Raw genomic sequence first — 17,000 nt, 5'->3', positions numbered from 1 at the left:
TTTTCAAAGTTGTCACATAATATTATTTTAAATGTCTAATTTTCAACAATAAAATTATAAGACTGTAAGGGACTGAATATTTGTGCCCCCTCGAATTCATATGTTGAATCCCCACCCTTCAATATGATAGTAACAGGAAGTGGGGATGCTTAGTAGTAATTAGGATTAGATAAGGTCCTAAGAGTGGAACCCTCATGTATGGGATTAATGCCCTTGTAAGAGTCATCAGAGAGCTTGCTTCCTCTCTCTGCTCTCTACCAGGTGAGGATCCAGTAAGAATTCAGCAGTCTGAAAGCCATAAGAGGGTTCTTATTGGAACTAGACCATAATGGAACCTTGATCCTAGATTTCCAGCCTCTAGAACTGTGAGAAATACATCTCTGTTGTTTATAGGTCACCCAGTTTGGTACTTTGTTATAGCAGCCTGAGATGACAAAGGCATTGAAAAAAACCAAACCAAAACAAAACACCCCCCACCTTAAAACCAAGAAAGTATGATCCATACACAGGAAAAAAGAAACAGTTGATAGAAACTCTCCTGAGAAAGCACACTGGGCTTCTCAGAAAAAAAAAAAAAAAACAACTTTAAATCATTATTATAAGTTATTCAAACAAAGGAAACCATGTATAAAGAACTAAAGAATGTTTCAGAATATCTTACCAAATAGAGAATAAAAATAAAGATAGAAATTATAATAAAGAATCAAATAGAAATTTTCAAGCAGTATAACTGAGATGAAAAATACACTAGAGGGGCTCAACAGGGGATGTGAATTGACAGCAGAATCATCACACCTGAAGATATGTCAACTACATAATCTGAGGAAGCTTACTAAATTTGAGGAGCAGAAAGAAAAAGACAACAGAGCCTTGGGAACGTATGGGAGACCAGCCAGCATACCAACACATGCATAATGGACTCTCAGAAGAAGAAGAAACAGAAAGAATATTTGCAGAGTTAATGGTCAAAAGCTTTCCCAAATTGATGAAAAACACTAATCCATACATCATGGAACTTCAACAGACTCCAAGTAGGATGAATTCGAAGATACCTATGTGGAGTCTGTCCAAAGAGACACTTAGACAAGAAGTCAAACTGTCAAAAGTAGAAGATGAAGAACAGATCTTGAAAGCAGTAAGAAGAAGTTCACCATGGACAAGGGGTCCTGAGATTAATAGTTGACTTCTCAATAGAGATTAGAAGGGGCCAAAAGGCAGTTGAGATGATACATTTGATCTGCTAAAAGAAGAAGATTGCCAAACAAAAATTCAATGTCCAGCAAAAAACTATAATGTAACACTAAAGGAGAAATTAAAACATCCCAAGATAAACAGAGTTCACTACAAGATGATCTGTCCTATAAAAAAAACTACAGGGAGTCTTTTAGACTGAAATAAATGGACACTAAATAGTAACTCAAATTTACCCAAAGAAAGGACATTAGTAAAGTTGACTATATAGGTAAACATTAAAGATAGTATAAACGTTATCCCTGTACTCTTTTTTTGTTGTTGTTGTTCCATCTGACTTAAAAGATTAAAAGATAACCGCATAAAGCAATAATTATAAAACTCTGTTGGTAGGCTTAAAATCTAGAACGATGTCATTTGTATGACAATTAGTACAAAGGAGAAAGGACAGAACAGAGGTAAATAAGAATGAAGTTTTTGAACATTATTGAAATTAAGTTGGCACTAATACAAACAAAATTATTCAAGCTAAGGTGTTAATTATAATCCCCAGGGCAAATTACTAAAAGAGTAACAAAAATAGTAAAAGAAGCAACAAGTTAATTAAGATGACACACTATAAAAGCTTATTTAACATGAAGGAATAAATGGAGTAATAGAGGAATGAAAAGATACAGACATATCAAAAATAAATAGCAGAATGGCAGATGTAGAACCTACCTTATCAACAGACTCCACTTAAATGCATTAAATATAAATTAACACTCTACATAATTGGAAGCAGGGATTTAAAAAAAACATGATCTAAATAACTATTTGCTGTCTACAAGAGACACTTTGGTTTTTTAAAAAGTTGAAAGTAAAAGGATAGAAAAAGATACTCGATGCAAAAAAGAAAGTAAAGCAGAATACAAGAAATTTGAGTTTCCCTTTTTTCCTTGGTAAGTCTAGGTAAAGGACTGTGAATTCTATTGCCTTTTCCATTGAGCCAACTTTTGGTTTTCTTGATTTTCTCTATTTTTATTCATTTTTCATTTATTTTTGCTCTAATCTTTCTTTCTTTCCTTAAGTTAGATATGGGTTTATTTGCCTTCTTTTTGTAGCTTTTTTCATTAAACTTCAATTTTTTTAGAGTAGCTGTAGCTTTACAGCAAAATTGAGGGGAAGTTAGAGATTTCCCACCTATTCCCCTGATCCCACACATGCTTAGTTTCCCTCATTACCTCCCACCAGAGTGGGACATTTGTTACAACTGATGAGCCTACACTGACACATCATAATTACTCCAAGTCTATAGTTTACCATTTACTCTTGGTATCATATATCTAATCAGTTTGGACAAATTTTTGTAGTTTCTTGAGGTGGAAATTTAGGTTATAAATTTGAGGTTTTTCCTCTTTATTAATATAGGCATTTACAGCTTTAAATAGCCCCTTGAGTACCTCTTCTACTGCATTCCTGAAGTTTTTGTATATTTTGTTTTCATTCATCTCGAAGTATTTTCTAATGTCCCTTGCAACTTATTTTTGATCCTTGGTTATTTGGTAGAGTGTTAAATAATTTCCACATATTTGTAAATTTCCTAAATGTCCATCTATTATTGATTTCTAATTTCATTTCACTGTAAACAGAAGTGGTGATAGTGGACATCCTTGTCTTATTCTTGGTATTGGAAGCACAATTTCAATCTTTCACCATTAACTATGATGTTAATTATTAAGAAAAATAATGGCCAATAGATTTCTGACAAAAATGCAAAGACAAGTAAATGGAGAAAGAACACTCTTTTCAACAATTAGTACTGGATAATCTGATATTCATAAGCAAAAAAGTGAACCTTAACATAAACCTCACACCTTATATAAACATTAAGTCAAAGTGGATCATAGACTTAAATGTAAGATATACAATTATAAAACTGTTAGAAGAAAATAAAGGAATAAACCCTTTTTCATAAAATCTAGTGTTTTTAGACATAAAAAAGCACAATCCATAAAAGAAAAAATGGATAAACTGGATTGTATAAAAATTTAAAATATTTGCTCTGAAGCAAAAAATTTGCATACTGAAAACTACGAAATTTTGCTGAAAGACGTGAATAAATACAAAGACATTCTGTGTTCATGGACTGAAGATTAAGTATTGTTGTCAGTACCACCCAAAGTGATATACAAACTCAAAGCAATACTATCAAAATCTCAATGATGTTTTTTGCAGAAATAGAAAAATCTGGGAATCCCCTGACAGTCCAGTGGTTAAAGACTTGGTGCTTTCACTGCTGTGGGCCTGGGTTTGATCCCTGGTAAGGGAACTAAGATCCCACAAACCATGTGGCATGGCAGAAAAAAAGGAAATCGAAAAATCTATCCTAAAATTCATATGGAATCTCAAGGGACTCAAACAATGAAAACAATTTTGAAAAAGAAGAGCAAAGTTGGAGGTCTCATACTTCCTGATTTCAAAGTTTACTACAAATCTATAGTAGTTTAAAAAGTGTGGTACTAACATAAAGACAGACATATATATCAATGGAATAGAATGGAGAGTCTGGAAATATACTCCTTCATTTACACTTAAATGATTTTCAGAGAGTGTGCCAAGACCATTCAATGAGGAAAGGCAGTCATTTCAACAAGTAGTACTGGAAAAGCTGGATATCAAACATGCAAAAAATGAAGTTGGACCCTTTATATATGAAGTTAACTCAAAATGGATCAAAGACCTAAACATAAGAGCCAAAACTATAAAACTTTTTGAAGATAACATCAGAAAAACAGTTTATGACATTAGACTTGGCAAGATTTCCTGGATATAACAACAAAAGCACAGGGAACAAAAAAATAGACAAACTGGACTTTATAAAAAATTAAAACTTTTGTGCATCAAAGGATACTATTGACAGAATAAGAAGGCAACCCATAGAATAGGAGAAAATATTTGCAAATCATATATCTGAAAAGGGAGTAACATCCAGAATACATTAAGAACCCCTGCAACTTAACAACAAACAACCCATTTAAAAACGGGCAAAAGACATTCTTGTACATTGCTGGTATGAATTTAAAACAGTATAGTCTCTATGGCAAACAGTATGGCGGTTTCTCAAAAGATTAAACATAGAATTACCATATAATCCAGCAATTCCACTTAACATATTCAAAAGAATGAAAGCAGGGACTGGAACAGACTGTTGTACATCCAGGTTCACAGCAGCATTATTCACAATAGCCAAAAGACAGAAATTACATAAGTGCCCACTGACAGATGAATAGATTAACAAAATGTAGTAGATACATACAATAAAATATAAGGGAGAAAATTCTGATACATGCTGTAATATGGATGCTAAGTGAAATAAGCCAGACACAAAAAGACAAAAACTGTATGATTCTGTTTACATGAGGTACCTAGAATATTCAAATTCATAGAGAGAGAGAGCAGAATGGTGGCTGGCAGAAGATAAGGCAAGGGGAGTATGGGGAGTTAGTGTTTAATGGGTACAGAGTTTCAGTTTGGGAAGATGAATAAGTTCTGGAGATGGATGGCGATGATGGCTGCAGAACAATGTGAATATACTTAATGCGACAGAACTGTACACTTAAAAAATAGTTAGAATGGTCCATTTTATGTTAGGTATATTTTACCACAATAAAAGAAAGTTTGCTCTGTAGAAGACACTGTTAAGAGAATGAAAAGACAAGCTGCACACTGGGATAAAATATCTGTAAATCATATATCCAACAGAGAATTGTGTTTTGACTATATAAAGAACTCTCAAAAGTCAACAGGAAAAAATAAACAACTAAATGAAAAACAGCAAAAGATTTGAACAGACACTTCAGCAAATAGGATATAAGGATGGCACATAAGCATATGAAAAGATGTTTAATATCATTAGCCATTAAGGAAATGCAAATTAAAACTACAATGAGATACCACTTCACAGCTATTAGAATAACTAAAATAAATACCAACAATACCAAATGCTGACAAAGATGTAGAGCAATTGGAACTCTCATACATTGCTGGTGAAAATGCAAAATGGTTCAGCCACTCTTGAAAATGGTTTGGCAGTTTCTTATAAAGTTAAACAAACACTTACCATATGACCCAGTAATCCCACTCCTAGATATTTACCTTAGAGAAATAAAAATTTTATGTTCACACAAAAGCCTGTACAAGAATATTCATATCAGTATTATTCATAATCACCATAACCTGGAAACAGCCCAAATGCACTTGATGGGTGAGTGGATAGACAAACTTTGGAACATTCATACAATGGAATGCTACTCAGCAAAAATGAACTATTGATACACACAACTTAGATGAATCTCAAAAGCACTACACTGCATGAAAGAAGTCACTCTCAAAAGATTACATTTCATATGATTCTATTTGTATGACATTCTCTAAAAGACAAAATCACAGTGATGGAGAATAGATCAGTGATTGACTGCCAGAGATTATGAGTGGAATTGGGAGTGACTTCCATGGATAGTATGAAGGAGTTTGAGGGTGATGGAGCTGTTCTCTATCCTGATTGTGGTAGTGGTTACATGAATCTATGTGATTAACATGATTTACAATTCACAGAATTGTATACACACCTCCCCCCCCAAATAAACAGGCAATTTTATTGTAAGTTCATTTCAAAAATAAAGTAAAATATTAGCTACTATATCATCATCAATAGTTATACTTTACTGATTAAAAATATTCAGGATTATGAAATAGGATCAAAAAGACATTAAGGTCATTTTATGTCTGGTACAATAACTTAAAAGGTATAGAGAAAAAAATCAACAACACTAAATGTTAAAGCTTTAAACTTCTAACTCCTCTCTTTAATATTCTGTATCAGGATAATATGCTCCCTGTGGATCATGTCCTATAAACATTTTCATATACTGAATATGAAATTAAATAAGAACTCAACTTAGAAGTCTGGGACCCTAGGTTACATTCCTAAATCTAACACTGTAAGAAAACTCTCGACTTGCCTTTTGTGCCTAATTTTATCTTCCTCTTCATTGAGGTCATGTACTTGTCTGCACTTGTCTTTTTGTGGTATGCTGTGAAGGTGTAAAGCAAGGAGTTTCAAAGATAGGAAACAGAACAGATTCATACACTACCCACCCACCCCAAATACCAGGTACTGCTTTAAGTGATTTACATGTATTACCTCTCTTAATCCTAACAACCCTACAATACAGCTACTATTAATATTCTCTTAAAGGAAATCAAGCACAGTATGGTAACTTGCCCCACATCTTTAGATAGTAAGTGGGGGAGCCAGGATATTCCCAGCAGTCTGTCTCCACAGCCCATGTTCTTGATCAGCAAGCTACAATGTCTCTCCACAAAAGCTGTTTCTTCATTCCTTCCTTCACCACTGTTCTTCCATGTCTATGGTCTCTCTATCTCTAGCAAACCATTCATTCATTCTATTGACTTTATTGTCTAAGCATAGAGGAGTCCTGATTCTGTGGATCTAGTTCTGCCCTCTCCCTGGAGTTTCACTGCTACATTTCCAACAGCCTCCTCAATATCTGCACTGGATGATCCTGCAGTCTCAAAAATTTAACATGTTTAAAATCAAACTCATCATCTTTCCTCAAAATTTCCCCATAAAGGCTTTCTTAATTTTGCCAACTGTTAAGTCACACAGCCTTGAAACACCTGGGATATCTTTGACACAGGCCTCTCCACTAATCTTCATTCTCAGTCAACAAGTTTTACCAATTGTTCTTTTGTAATGTCTCTTATAACCATACCTAGTTCTCTTTCCAATTTCTTTGCCATCATCCTAGGGCAGCTCTTCCTGAAGAAATGACTGCGATTACTCCTAAATTGTTTTCCCTGCTTCCAGTTCTCCCACTCGTGTATTTGATTTACTGGCCACCAGATTCATCAAGTCCAGATACTGCTTTTATCATGTTACTCCTGGTTCAATGACCTTAACTATACCCAAAATGACTAACTGAATAACTAACTCCATGTAGATCTATACTACTTGCCAAATAAAGTTCAAAAATTTTAGCCATCTTTTTAACTTTTTGTCTCTCACAATACCTCCAAACATGACTTTGCTCATGACATCTGCTACAAGTGAAATGCCCCTCCCTCTCCTTCCTGAAGACTTGGTAGTATTAAAAGAACATTTAAATCTTATCTCCTCTGAGAGGCCATCTTTAGTCACATCAATGCACGGTGACCTTTCCCTTCTCTGAACTCCTACAGCACTTAACAACTGTATCTAGCCTTGTTACTAAATGCTGTGCACTTTCTCCAACTAGATTCCAACTGGCACAAAGTCAAGAAGTCATTTCTTAAACTTCTGCATACCTTCCACAGTGCTTAGCAAAACTTCTCTGTTAAATCCACTCTTTCTAGCTAAGACACACATTTATCTGTATATTTTGTGCTAATTTATAGTTTCACCTCAGGACCCTTCACAATCTAGCCTCACCTACCTTTTCCAGTGTCATCTTCTGCCAGTCCTCACCATGTCCTACACATCCTGCCACAATGAACTTTTCACTGTTCCGTAGACACACCAGGTTCTTTCACAATCTTGTTCCTACTCACCTACTATCCACAACGCTCTCTTCCCACTATTTACTGACAAATGCCTGTTGATCCATCAAGACTTGGTACAAGTACAAATGTAAACTCCTGACTCCACGAACTAGACTTAGATGCTCTATGTCTTAAGTCCCCTCAGCATTTTATTTACATCTCTACAATAGCAATTTCCAGGGTGTACTGTAACTAACTAGGTACATATTTGTCTTTCTCATGGGACTATATATACCTTCCTCAAGAGTAGCAATAGTTCATCTTTCCCCCACTCCCTCCACTAACTCTTCACAGTTAAGGCCCTGATGTTAAATCTTTCTGCCAGTGAAAGAGTGTATCAAGTCAGTGGTGATCACATACCTTGGTAATAGAGAGCCTTGAGGAAAGAGTGACGATCAGCTCCCTGAAATAAAGAATTTTCTATTTCCATTTCTCGCCGGGTCAGCTGTTTGCTCTTTGCAAATCTCTGTGGCAGGCAAAGGATGCGCTGACGCTCTGAGATCCTTTCCTCAATATCTTGAAGACGGTTCTGTATTGCTTCAGGGGTTGCCCTAAGTCTCGCTCTCTGAAATAGGAGAAATGAGATGGCATATATCACAGAGAACACACCCTGAAAGTGACAATCTGATACCTTAAACAAGAAAGAAAATGATCAGGGCCCCAAAATGGTCATTTACAGATATGTCAGCGAGGAAGTCAAGGAGTGGGAATTCCCTGGTGGTCCAGTGGTTAGGACTCTGTGCTTTTACTACTGAGGGTACAGGTTCAATCCCTGATTGTGGAACTAAGATCCCATAAGCCACATGGTACAGCCAAAAATAAATAAAATTAAAAAAATAAAATCCCATTTGTTAAAAAAAAAAAGTCAAGGAGCAGCATCTCTTTTACCAAGGTCCTTACCTTAAAAACCAAAGAAGATTTAGATACAAGCTCAGTGTTTTGAGATCTCAAAATGAAAAGGTTCTCAGTATCAAATGAAGAAATTGTCCTTTTTATTCTCTAGAAAAAAAATTGCCCCACTCACCTTTTCACCTGAAACATGGCTCTTCCAAATCAAGATTTCTGTTTCATTAAGCCCCAGTTCCCTGAGAGAAGCAGTCTCCTGGTCCTTCTCATGCAGTGTCTGGAACTGGGACAAAGTCATAGTCCCAGCTGCTTCCTTCCCAAAGGGCTTATACATAGTACCAGGAGCAAAGCTCTCTTTCTTAGATACACATCTGCAAAACAAGCAGGAAGAGAGTAAGAACATCTTCAAGTTACCACAATGCACAGAAATGGGGCTTGCCATTATAAGGCACAGTGAAACTCAGGGGCAATTTCTCTCTTACATCCTATTTCTAGGTTAAAGCACTACTACAATGATATGGAATTCCACCAGTAGTCCAGGACTAACAAATGACTGAACCAAATATTTACTGAGCACTTACTATGCATCAGACACTGTGCCAGGTACTGCGGATTTAAGAGTAAAAGTGACAACAGTTTCTGCTTTGTGCAAGGAACTGTAGAAGAGAGGCAAGTAAGCAGGCAATAACGTTACTGGATTAGAAGTACTATGAATGTTACAGGAAGACACAGGAATGGTATTCAGCCCAGACAGAGTGGGATGTGGAAGACTTCCTAGAAGAGACACAGAAGTAAAACCCTGACTAATCAGTAGAAATCTGCCAAGGAAAGGAGGGTAAGAGAGGAGTCTTCCACCCAGACTTGAAGAGGTATCTGTCACCTGGAGCTGAGGGTCTATTATACTCTCTTTGCAAAATCAATACCTACTCCTCAATGGAGACAGAGGTATCCAGTTGATGCTGAAGGAGGCTTTTCAGCTGCCTCTCCCCTTCTGTTTCCAGCTCCTCCAGGACATGCTCATCACTCTTGACACAGCTATTTACCCTGGAATAGAGACAAGGATATATATGGAAAGTAGGAGAGACACTGAATCTCAAAATATATTCTTTAGCTATATTATCTACCATTAGTGATCCCATTTGTTCAAAGATACTTCTCTATTTGTTGCCCTTTATCACTCATTCCACAAACATTAACTAAGTACCTGTTTATATACAATGAATGCACTCTGCTGGGTACTGATGGAGTCAAAGATATGCAAGACGCAGTTCCTCTCATTAAGAAGCTTGCAATTTATTTGGGGAAAAGTAATAGATATGGATGTGTTGTATGCAGGTGCCTGGGGGTGAGGGCAGAGCAGGAGAGAGGGAGGGAGGGAGAATGAAAAGCACAGGGAGAGAGTGACAGAGAGAAGGAGAGAGAAAGAAAGAAAGAAGAGAAGAATGATATAAAGAAGCATATGCCAAATCAGTAGGAGTTCACAGAAGAAATAACTGGGAGGCAAGGTAGTAAATGAAGACTTTGGAAAGGTAATTCTTACAATGGCATTTGAAGGGCTCTGTGTGATGAAGGAAAGAACAAGGAGAGAGAGCATGAAGAGACAGAAGTATGTTCTGGGGGATAATAAGACATTTATCTGGCATTCATGTATGGCAACCTTGGGAGATCATGTTGGAAGGATAGTTAGACTGTGAATGGCCTTAAATACACCAACTAAGAGGTCTCAAACTTAATGTACAGGTATTAGAAGGCAATTTATTAGGCAGTTAAGTGACATGGTATAAGCGATGGTTTAGGAAAATGAATGTGGTTATAATAAGCCTTATGGATTAGTAAGAACAAAACCAGAAGAACTAGTTAGGAAACTATATAATTTATCAAACGTGAGGTGATGAAAGTTCAAAGTGGTGTGCTAATAGTGACAACAGAAAGGAAGACTTAAATGAGAAAGGCCTTTTGAACATAGGGGTAAGGAAGAAATGAAAAATAACCCCAAATTTCAAGCTGTGTAACTGAGCGATGGGACCAATGAACTAAAGAGGAAGTTCCAGATGGAGTAAATGGTTTGGGAAAGGGAAGTCATTCTTCTTTTAGCCATGTTGAGTCAACTAACTATTACAATTGAAATACCAGTATGAAGTATCAGGAATGCTTCAAAGACATACTGAGCCTGAGGTGACAGAAGGTGATATTGGCTAGAAGGAAAGTGAGAGAGAGAAGTGTTGTATAGATTAGCGTCTGAGGCTGCACATGGAAATCTTGAGTCATCTGTATTGTCAGGATGTGGAGCTGTGAGAGAGGAGATCCCCAAAAGAGAGAGTATAGAAGCAAAGGTGAAGGGGATCATAACATTTTATAGCTGAAGCACTACTGTGTGGATATCTAGGTAATGCTAAACAATGAAGAACTCTGAGCATAAAGAAATAGCAGGACCATTTAAGTGTGCAAGAACAGATTTTAAAAGAAAAAAAGCTAAGTGAGTTAACTTGATGAGGAAAATAAATACTAAATACCTTTCTTAGCCCTTTACTATTGGGGTTATGATGAGACCTAGAAGATGTATTAGAGAAGGCAATGGCACCCCACTCCAGTACCCTTGCCTGGAAAATCCCATGGATGGAGGAGCCTGGTAGGCTGCAGTCCATGGGGTTGCTAAGAGTCAGACACGACTGAGCGACTTCACTTTCACTTTTCACTTTCATGCACTGGAGAAGGAAATGGCAACCCACTCCAGTGTTCTTGCCTGGAGACTCCCAGGGACGGCGGAGCCTGGTGGGCTGCTGTCTATGGGGTCGCAGAGTCAGACACGACTGAAGTGATTTAGCAGCAGCAGCAGATGTATTTCTCATAATTATAAAGAAAATTCTCATACTCTAGAAAGACTTGTAACAACTTTGGGAAATTTTAAAAGATCCATAGGTCCAGGGTTTTAAAAAAAATTCCTTTCAAGTATCTTAATATTTCCTTATTATTTAGAATTCTGAAAGTTCTTGCTAAATTTGAAGTGGCTTTGAAATGAATAAATCATAGCTAAATACATCAGCACACATAAATTTCAAAAAGAAACGTAGAGTGAAAATAGTGCCAGAAAAATTCATACAATATGTGTCTATATAGAGTTGAAAATGGAATAACACTAGCGACATTTTGTTTAGATATAAATTCATATGTGGCAAAACTATTTAAAAAGAAAAAGCAAAGAAATGATTAAGGCAAAATACTGGATAGTGATCCTCTCAGGGAGGGAAGAGAAACACTCAGGAGCATACAAGCAGACTTCTGATACTGGTAATGTTCTATTGTAGTGATGACGACTCTATTATTATTATTTAACCTGTATATATTCATAATTTTGCATGTATGAGAGATATTATAAACAATTTTTAAGGCATTTTGAAGCAGGGAAAATCAGAAACTACTTTTTTTTTAAAAATGCAGAAACTAACGGTGCAGGAGAGCATCATACCTGTAAGAATTTAAGTGCACCGCCTTATTCCAGTGATTATTCTACTTGCAGAATGAATACAAAACTAATTTGATAAGGAGCCTTAAAAAAGGTTTCGTGTACCGTCAGTCATCGATTGCAAGTACAGGCTTTCAACAAAGATCAGCCACGTTAAAGCTGCCATTTCCTGCAGAACCGGTAGGGGGAACTGCTCGCAGCGGTGCCTTTCTTTTCTTACAATAGATGGATACGGGTTTGGTACTTTGCTTCCAAATTTGTAGAAACAAAGTATCACTTGCTTACTTCCAGGTCTGAAAGTACTAAACGGTCTCTGAGCCCGAAAAAATCCGCTATAAACACAAACACTGCACATTAACGCGCCCACCCTGAGCCCATTTCTGAGGATGGAGAGGAGGTCGGGCGGGACAGGATCTGGCCCAGGTTTCTACGGCACAGACTGGTTTCATAAATCGATCAAGACCCTTTTACCTGAGTGGGTCGGTCTGAAACAGAAAGGAGCCACAGCATCTGTCCCGGGGCCAGCGCCGTTGCCTAGGTGCCTGTGCCAGGAGGGCATCCCTACGGGGACCGGCAGCGGCGGCGGCCCTTCCTGAACTTCGCCCTACAGGCCTGTCCAGCCCGTCTCCCCTTTTCCCTCCTCCTCTGTCTTCCCGCTCACACAAAACCCTATCCTCAGAACGTGACATACCCCAAACCCAAAGTAACAAAAGCCATTAGAAAAGTCAAAAGGTAGAACAGAGCGCCCTTCGCGGTCTGTTCTCAGACAATCCCTTACCTCTTCATGTTTCCACAGGCCCCTAGATCTAACTTGGGTAAAACAGGCCGCGGACTTCAAGTCCCAGAACTCTGCGCGGCCGACTCGAAGGGGATTGTGGTGGAGCGCGGTGTTATGGGAATTGTAGTCTTGCGGAGCTAGAAAGCGAAAGCCCGTACTCAGTAAGCGATATATTGTAAATTGCCCGAGTATTTCTCTTGGATTTTTCGTATAGGTTAAATATAACACCCAAAATATCCAGCTCATAAACCTAGGAGTCGCCTTTGACTTCTTAACTCCCATCCAGTATCACCAGATCCTGGCTCTTCTAATTTTCTTCGAACGTGTCCCTATCAACCCTGCTTCTGCTTTCAAGGACTTCTTATCCCACATCCTGCCTACTTGCTATTTCCAGTCGAGTATCTGGTCCACCCTCTGCAGTCTAGCCAGAGTGATCAGAGTGACCACATCACTAGCACCAATGGTTCACCTCTGTCTCTAACAGAGGCTTACAAGACATTGCATTTCCTGAGAATCAGACAACCACATATATTCAAGCCCATGAATATTTTTATTGATAATTAAGATAACTCAAGAGACTGGTAGAGCATACTAGCTAAGATAATGGGTTCCTAGTTTCTAGAAATGGAAATACATATATCCTTGGTGGTGGTGGTTTAGTTGCTAAGTCGTGTCAAATTCTTGCACTATGGACTGTACCCTGCCAGGCTCCTCTCCGTGGGATTTCCCAGGCTAGAATACTGGAGTGGGTTGCCATTTCCTTCTCCACTATGTCTTTAAGTATGTGAAAAGAAAAACGTTTAATCTCACTCATAAGTGACATGTAAATTTCAAAGTACATGGACTATGAAATATCTGACCTCTGCTGCTGCTGCTGCTAAGTCGCTTGAGTTGTGTCCGACTCTGTGCGACCCCAGAGACGGCAGCCCATGAGGCTCCCCCGCCCCTGGGATTCTCCAGGCAAGAACACTGGAGTGGGTTGCCATTTCCTTCTCCAATGCATGAAAGTGAAAAGTGAAAGTCACCTCCAAATTGCCGAGGTCACCAAACCATTAAAAGTCCTTGTCATAGCTAAAGGAATCAAAGGAACATGATAACTAAATGTAATGTGGTATCCTGGATGGGATTCTGGAACAGAAAAAGAGCCCTGAATAAAAAATAAGGAAATATGAACAAACTATGCACTTTAGTTAATAGTAAGGTTCATTAGCTGTGACAAATATACCAAGTTATATATGATGTAAACACTAAAACTAAGTGGAGGAATACAGAATTCTATACTAGGCAAGCTATCTTGTGTGTCCTTGCTTGTATATGCAGTAGAATACCTTGAGGAAAAGGAAGACATACTTCCTATCCTGAGAATTTCTAAAAGATGAGACTGTCATGGCAAATACTAGAGTTATCCAAAACCTGGCCTTGTGTATTAGTTGCTCAGTCGTGTCCAACTCTGTGACCCCATGGACCGTATCCTGCCAGGCTCCTATGTCCATGGGATTCTCCAGGTATGAATACTGGAGTGGGTAGACATTCCCTTCTCCAGGGGATCTTCTTGTCCCAGGGATCAAATCCCAGTCTCCTGCATTACAGGCAGATTCTTTACTGCTGTCTGATCCACCAAGCAAAACCTGGCATATGCAAAAACTGTGCTTCTAAAGCACACAGGTAAATGGATACAGCTCTAACATGCCCTTTTGTGGCTTTGGCACAGAACAGGGTTGGAATCTAAGCAAAAACAGTGTGGGTCATATCATAGTCCACACCAGGTAAATTTTATTTGGTGGTGGGGCTGAATTCTGCTGCTCAACCAAGCTGTCCAGTTGACACAGTGATAAAGGACGAAATGGAAAAACACACCAAGGTTGCTAGTGTATCTGTCCCCTGGGAAGGTAGCAAAGGGTGGAACAAATACTACACTGACAACCACACCAGACTTGTACACAACTTCTAATAAAACATATATCCTATTGGTACTGAAGTGATACACACTACATTACAAGTCCACTAGGTGGGATGAGTGGAGAATGAATGGCTAAAAAGACATATACGAGGTAGAATTACTAGAAAGCAAGGTCAAAAGGAAGTGCTCTATGTACCTGTGTATAATTGTAGCCAGTTTAGTGGTAGGTACCAAGGGACAAACACTTAGAAAATTGCACTAGAAGGAAAACTGGGCTATTTCTAGCTCTGCCAAATTTATTAACTGTGGAATAATAGCTATTCCATTTCCCACAACATCCTCTCTCCAGTTCATAAGGATATCGGACAGTATATAAAAAGCTTTGAGATTTCTAGATGTTATTCATGGGCACAGAGATCTTATCATGAGGTAATTTCACAAATTCACCCCAGAAGAATTTATGACAAGCTGAAAAATATGCCTCATTTATCTTTCTGACAATTTAACAAGGTTAGTTTAATTAAGCCAGAAGTTCCTCCTTAACATAGACATATTTTCAGGCTTTGTCCCTTTTAGGTGCTTTGTTCACAACACACTTTTGATGAATATATTATGAAGCAATTATAATTTCCAGATATGAAAGAAGATGCTAAAACCAAAAATCTTCTCTTGAAGAGGGAGAACATCACTCATCTAATATTAAGAGTAAACAATTGTGCATGTCTTTCAAATTCTCCAAATTAGATAGCATAAATGCCATTATAGAGAAAACAAATATAGCATCTTTTTCAAAGGACAAAAAAAAAAAAGTAAATAAGCACTGGGAAAGTGTCAGCATGACAAATTTAAGAATTCTCCTTCAGCTAATACAGCTGGTCTTTAACAAAGGTTGGGGGGTGGAGGGGTCTCAAGAATCCAGTACCTAACAAAAATGTAGACTTAAAATTACTGGCACAAATAGGTTATTTCTGATCTTGTAATTCATGTCTGCTCAACAATGTCACATCTTTTAGACACGTTAGTGAAAAAGTGAAAGTATAAGTCACTCAGTCATGTCTGACTCTTTGCAACCCCATGGACTATACAGTCCACGGAATTCTCTAGGCCAGAATACTGGACTGGGTAGGGTAGCCTTTCCCTTCTCCAGGGGATCTTTCCAACCCAGGGATCGAATCCAGGTCTCCCACATTGCAGGTGGATTCTTTACCAGCTGAGTCATAGAGAAGCCCAAGAATACTGGAGTGGGTAGCCTATCCCTCTCCAAGGGATCTTCTCGACCCAGGAATCGAACCGGGGTCTCCTGCATTTCAGGCAGATTCTTTACCAACGGAGCTATCAGGGAAGCCACGTCTTTTAGATACATATTAGAACCACCGTCAGAAGTAACCTTAAAGACGATTGAGTCTAAGGCTCCAAACAGTAGAGATCCACCAGTAAGCTTACAGTGTAACTGCACTGATTTAGAAGTCACTTGCCATTCACTTGCCTCTTTTATGTCCTCTCAATGCAAAGTCAACAGGAAAACTATAGCCCCATCTTTATTTTACTGAGGAAGTTTTATAGTAAGCATGTACTGGTAGTGAAAAGATATAAAGGAACCACAAAACTTAAGAGAAGTGGAAACTAGTTTATTCCAGTTGAGAAAACTTTCATATGGTCCAACTCTATTATGTTGTAGACAAAAGATAATTCCTCAAATGAAAGTATCTGTCCAGTTAATTAAGCAGGGACAAGAATAAACCCAGTGTTTTCTTCTATATATTATGTTCTCTTTCCTGAATGTGAAACAATGTATTCACAGACTACAAGAGTTGAATTGCCAAAAAAATACAGAAAATGTTATATAGGGTACAGTAGTAATAATATTGTACTCAAACATTACAGATTACTCAAGATTATACTCAAAAGCTGTATACCTACAGAAATCATCCATAAAATTAAATGGCCTCTGAATTTTTTCATATTCTATAATTTTGAGAGGTAATAAAAACTTATCTGATTAGAAGCTGCTACTTTGAGAAGTGTGGATAGGAAAAAAAAGAGGCCATGTAAATATTGATATTTGGCTTACTCATAAGGTGAATTAAATCGCTAATATTCATTTCAAAAATATTCTCTTTCTATAATATGTCTGCCTCAGAATGGTCATGTTCAGTCAGTGCAACAGAAATTCAGCGCAGTAATGACAAGCAACCAGCACTAGTCATTCAAAAACTTTTTAAGTAGTTTATTTTGTTTTT

General features: G+C 37.8%; 1 protein-coding gene across 3 annotated transcripts in view; it reads right to left on the bottom strand.

Annotated features, from left to right (window-relative positions):
- RBM41 (RNA binding motif protein 41) overlaps window positions 1-12,907 on the bottom strand; it is a 75,028-nt gene extending 62,121 nt beyond the window's left edge. For 2 of the 3 annotated variants that reach the window (XM_013976193.2, XM_013976192.2), the window contains exons 1-5: window positions 12,861-12,907; window positions 9,547-9,663; window positions 8,798-8,990; window positions 8,134-8,338; window positions 6,195-6,266 (exon numbers count right to left, since the gene is read on the bottom strand). In XM_013976193.2, coding sequence (XP_013831647.2) covers window positions 6,195-6,266; window positions 8,134-8,338; window positions 8,798-8,990; window positions 9,547-9,663; window positions 12,861-12,868 — 595 coding nt within the window. In that variant the 5' untranslated portion in view covers window positions 12,869-12,907. The remainder of the gene's footprint in view (window positions 1-6,194; window positions 6,267-8,133; window positions 8,339-8,797; window positions 8,991-9,546; window positions 9,664-12,860) is intronic. The other variant, XM_018044213.1, reaches the window with a different exon arrangement.
- Window positions 12,908-17,000: the final 4,093 nt, after the last annotated feature.

Source organism: Capra hircus (assembly GCF_001704415.2).
Source record: "Capra hircus breed San Clemente chromosome X unlocalized genomic scaffold, ASM170441v1, whole genome shotgun sequence".
Taxonomy (NCBI): domain Eukaryota; kingdom Metazoa; phylum Chordata; class Mammalia; order Artiodactyla; family Bovidae; genus Capra; species Capra hircus.
Note: the sequence above shows the minus strand (reverse complement) of the source record. Positions and strands in the feature narration are given on the sequence as shown.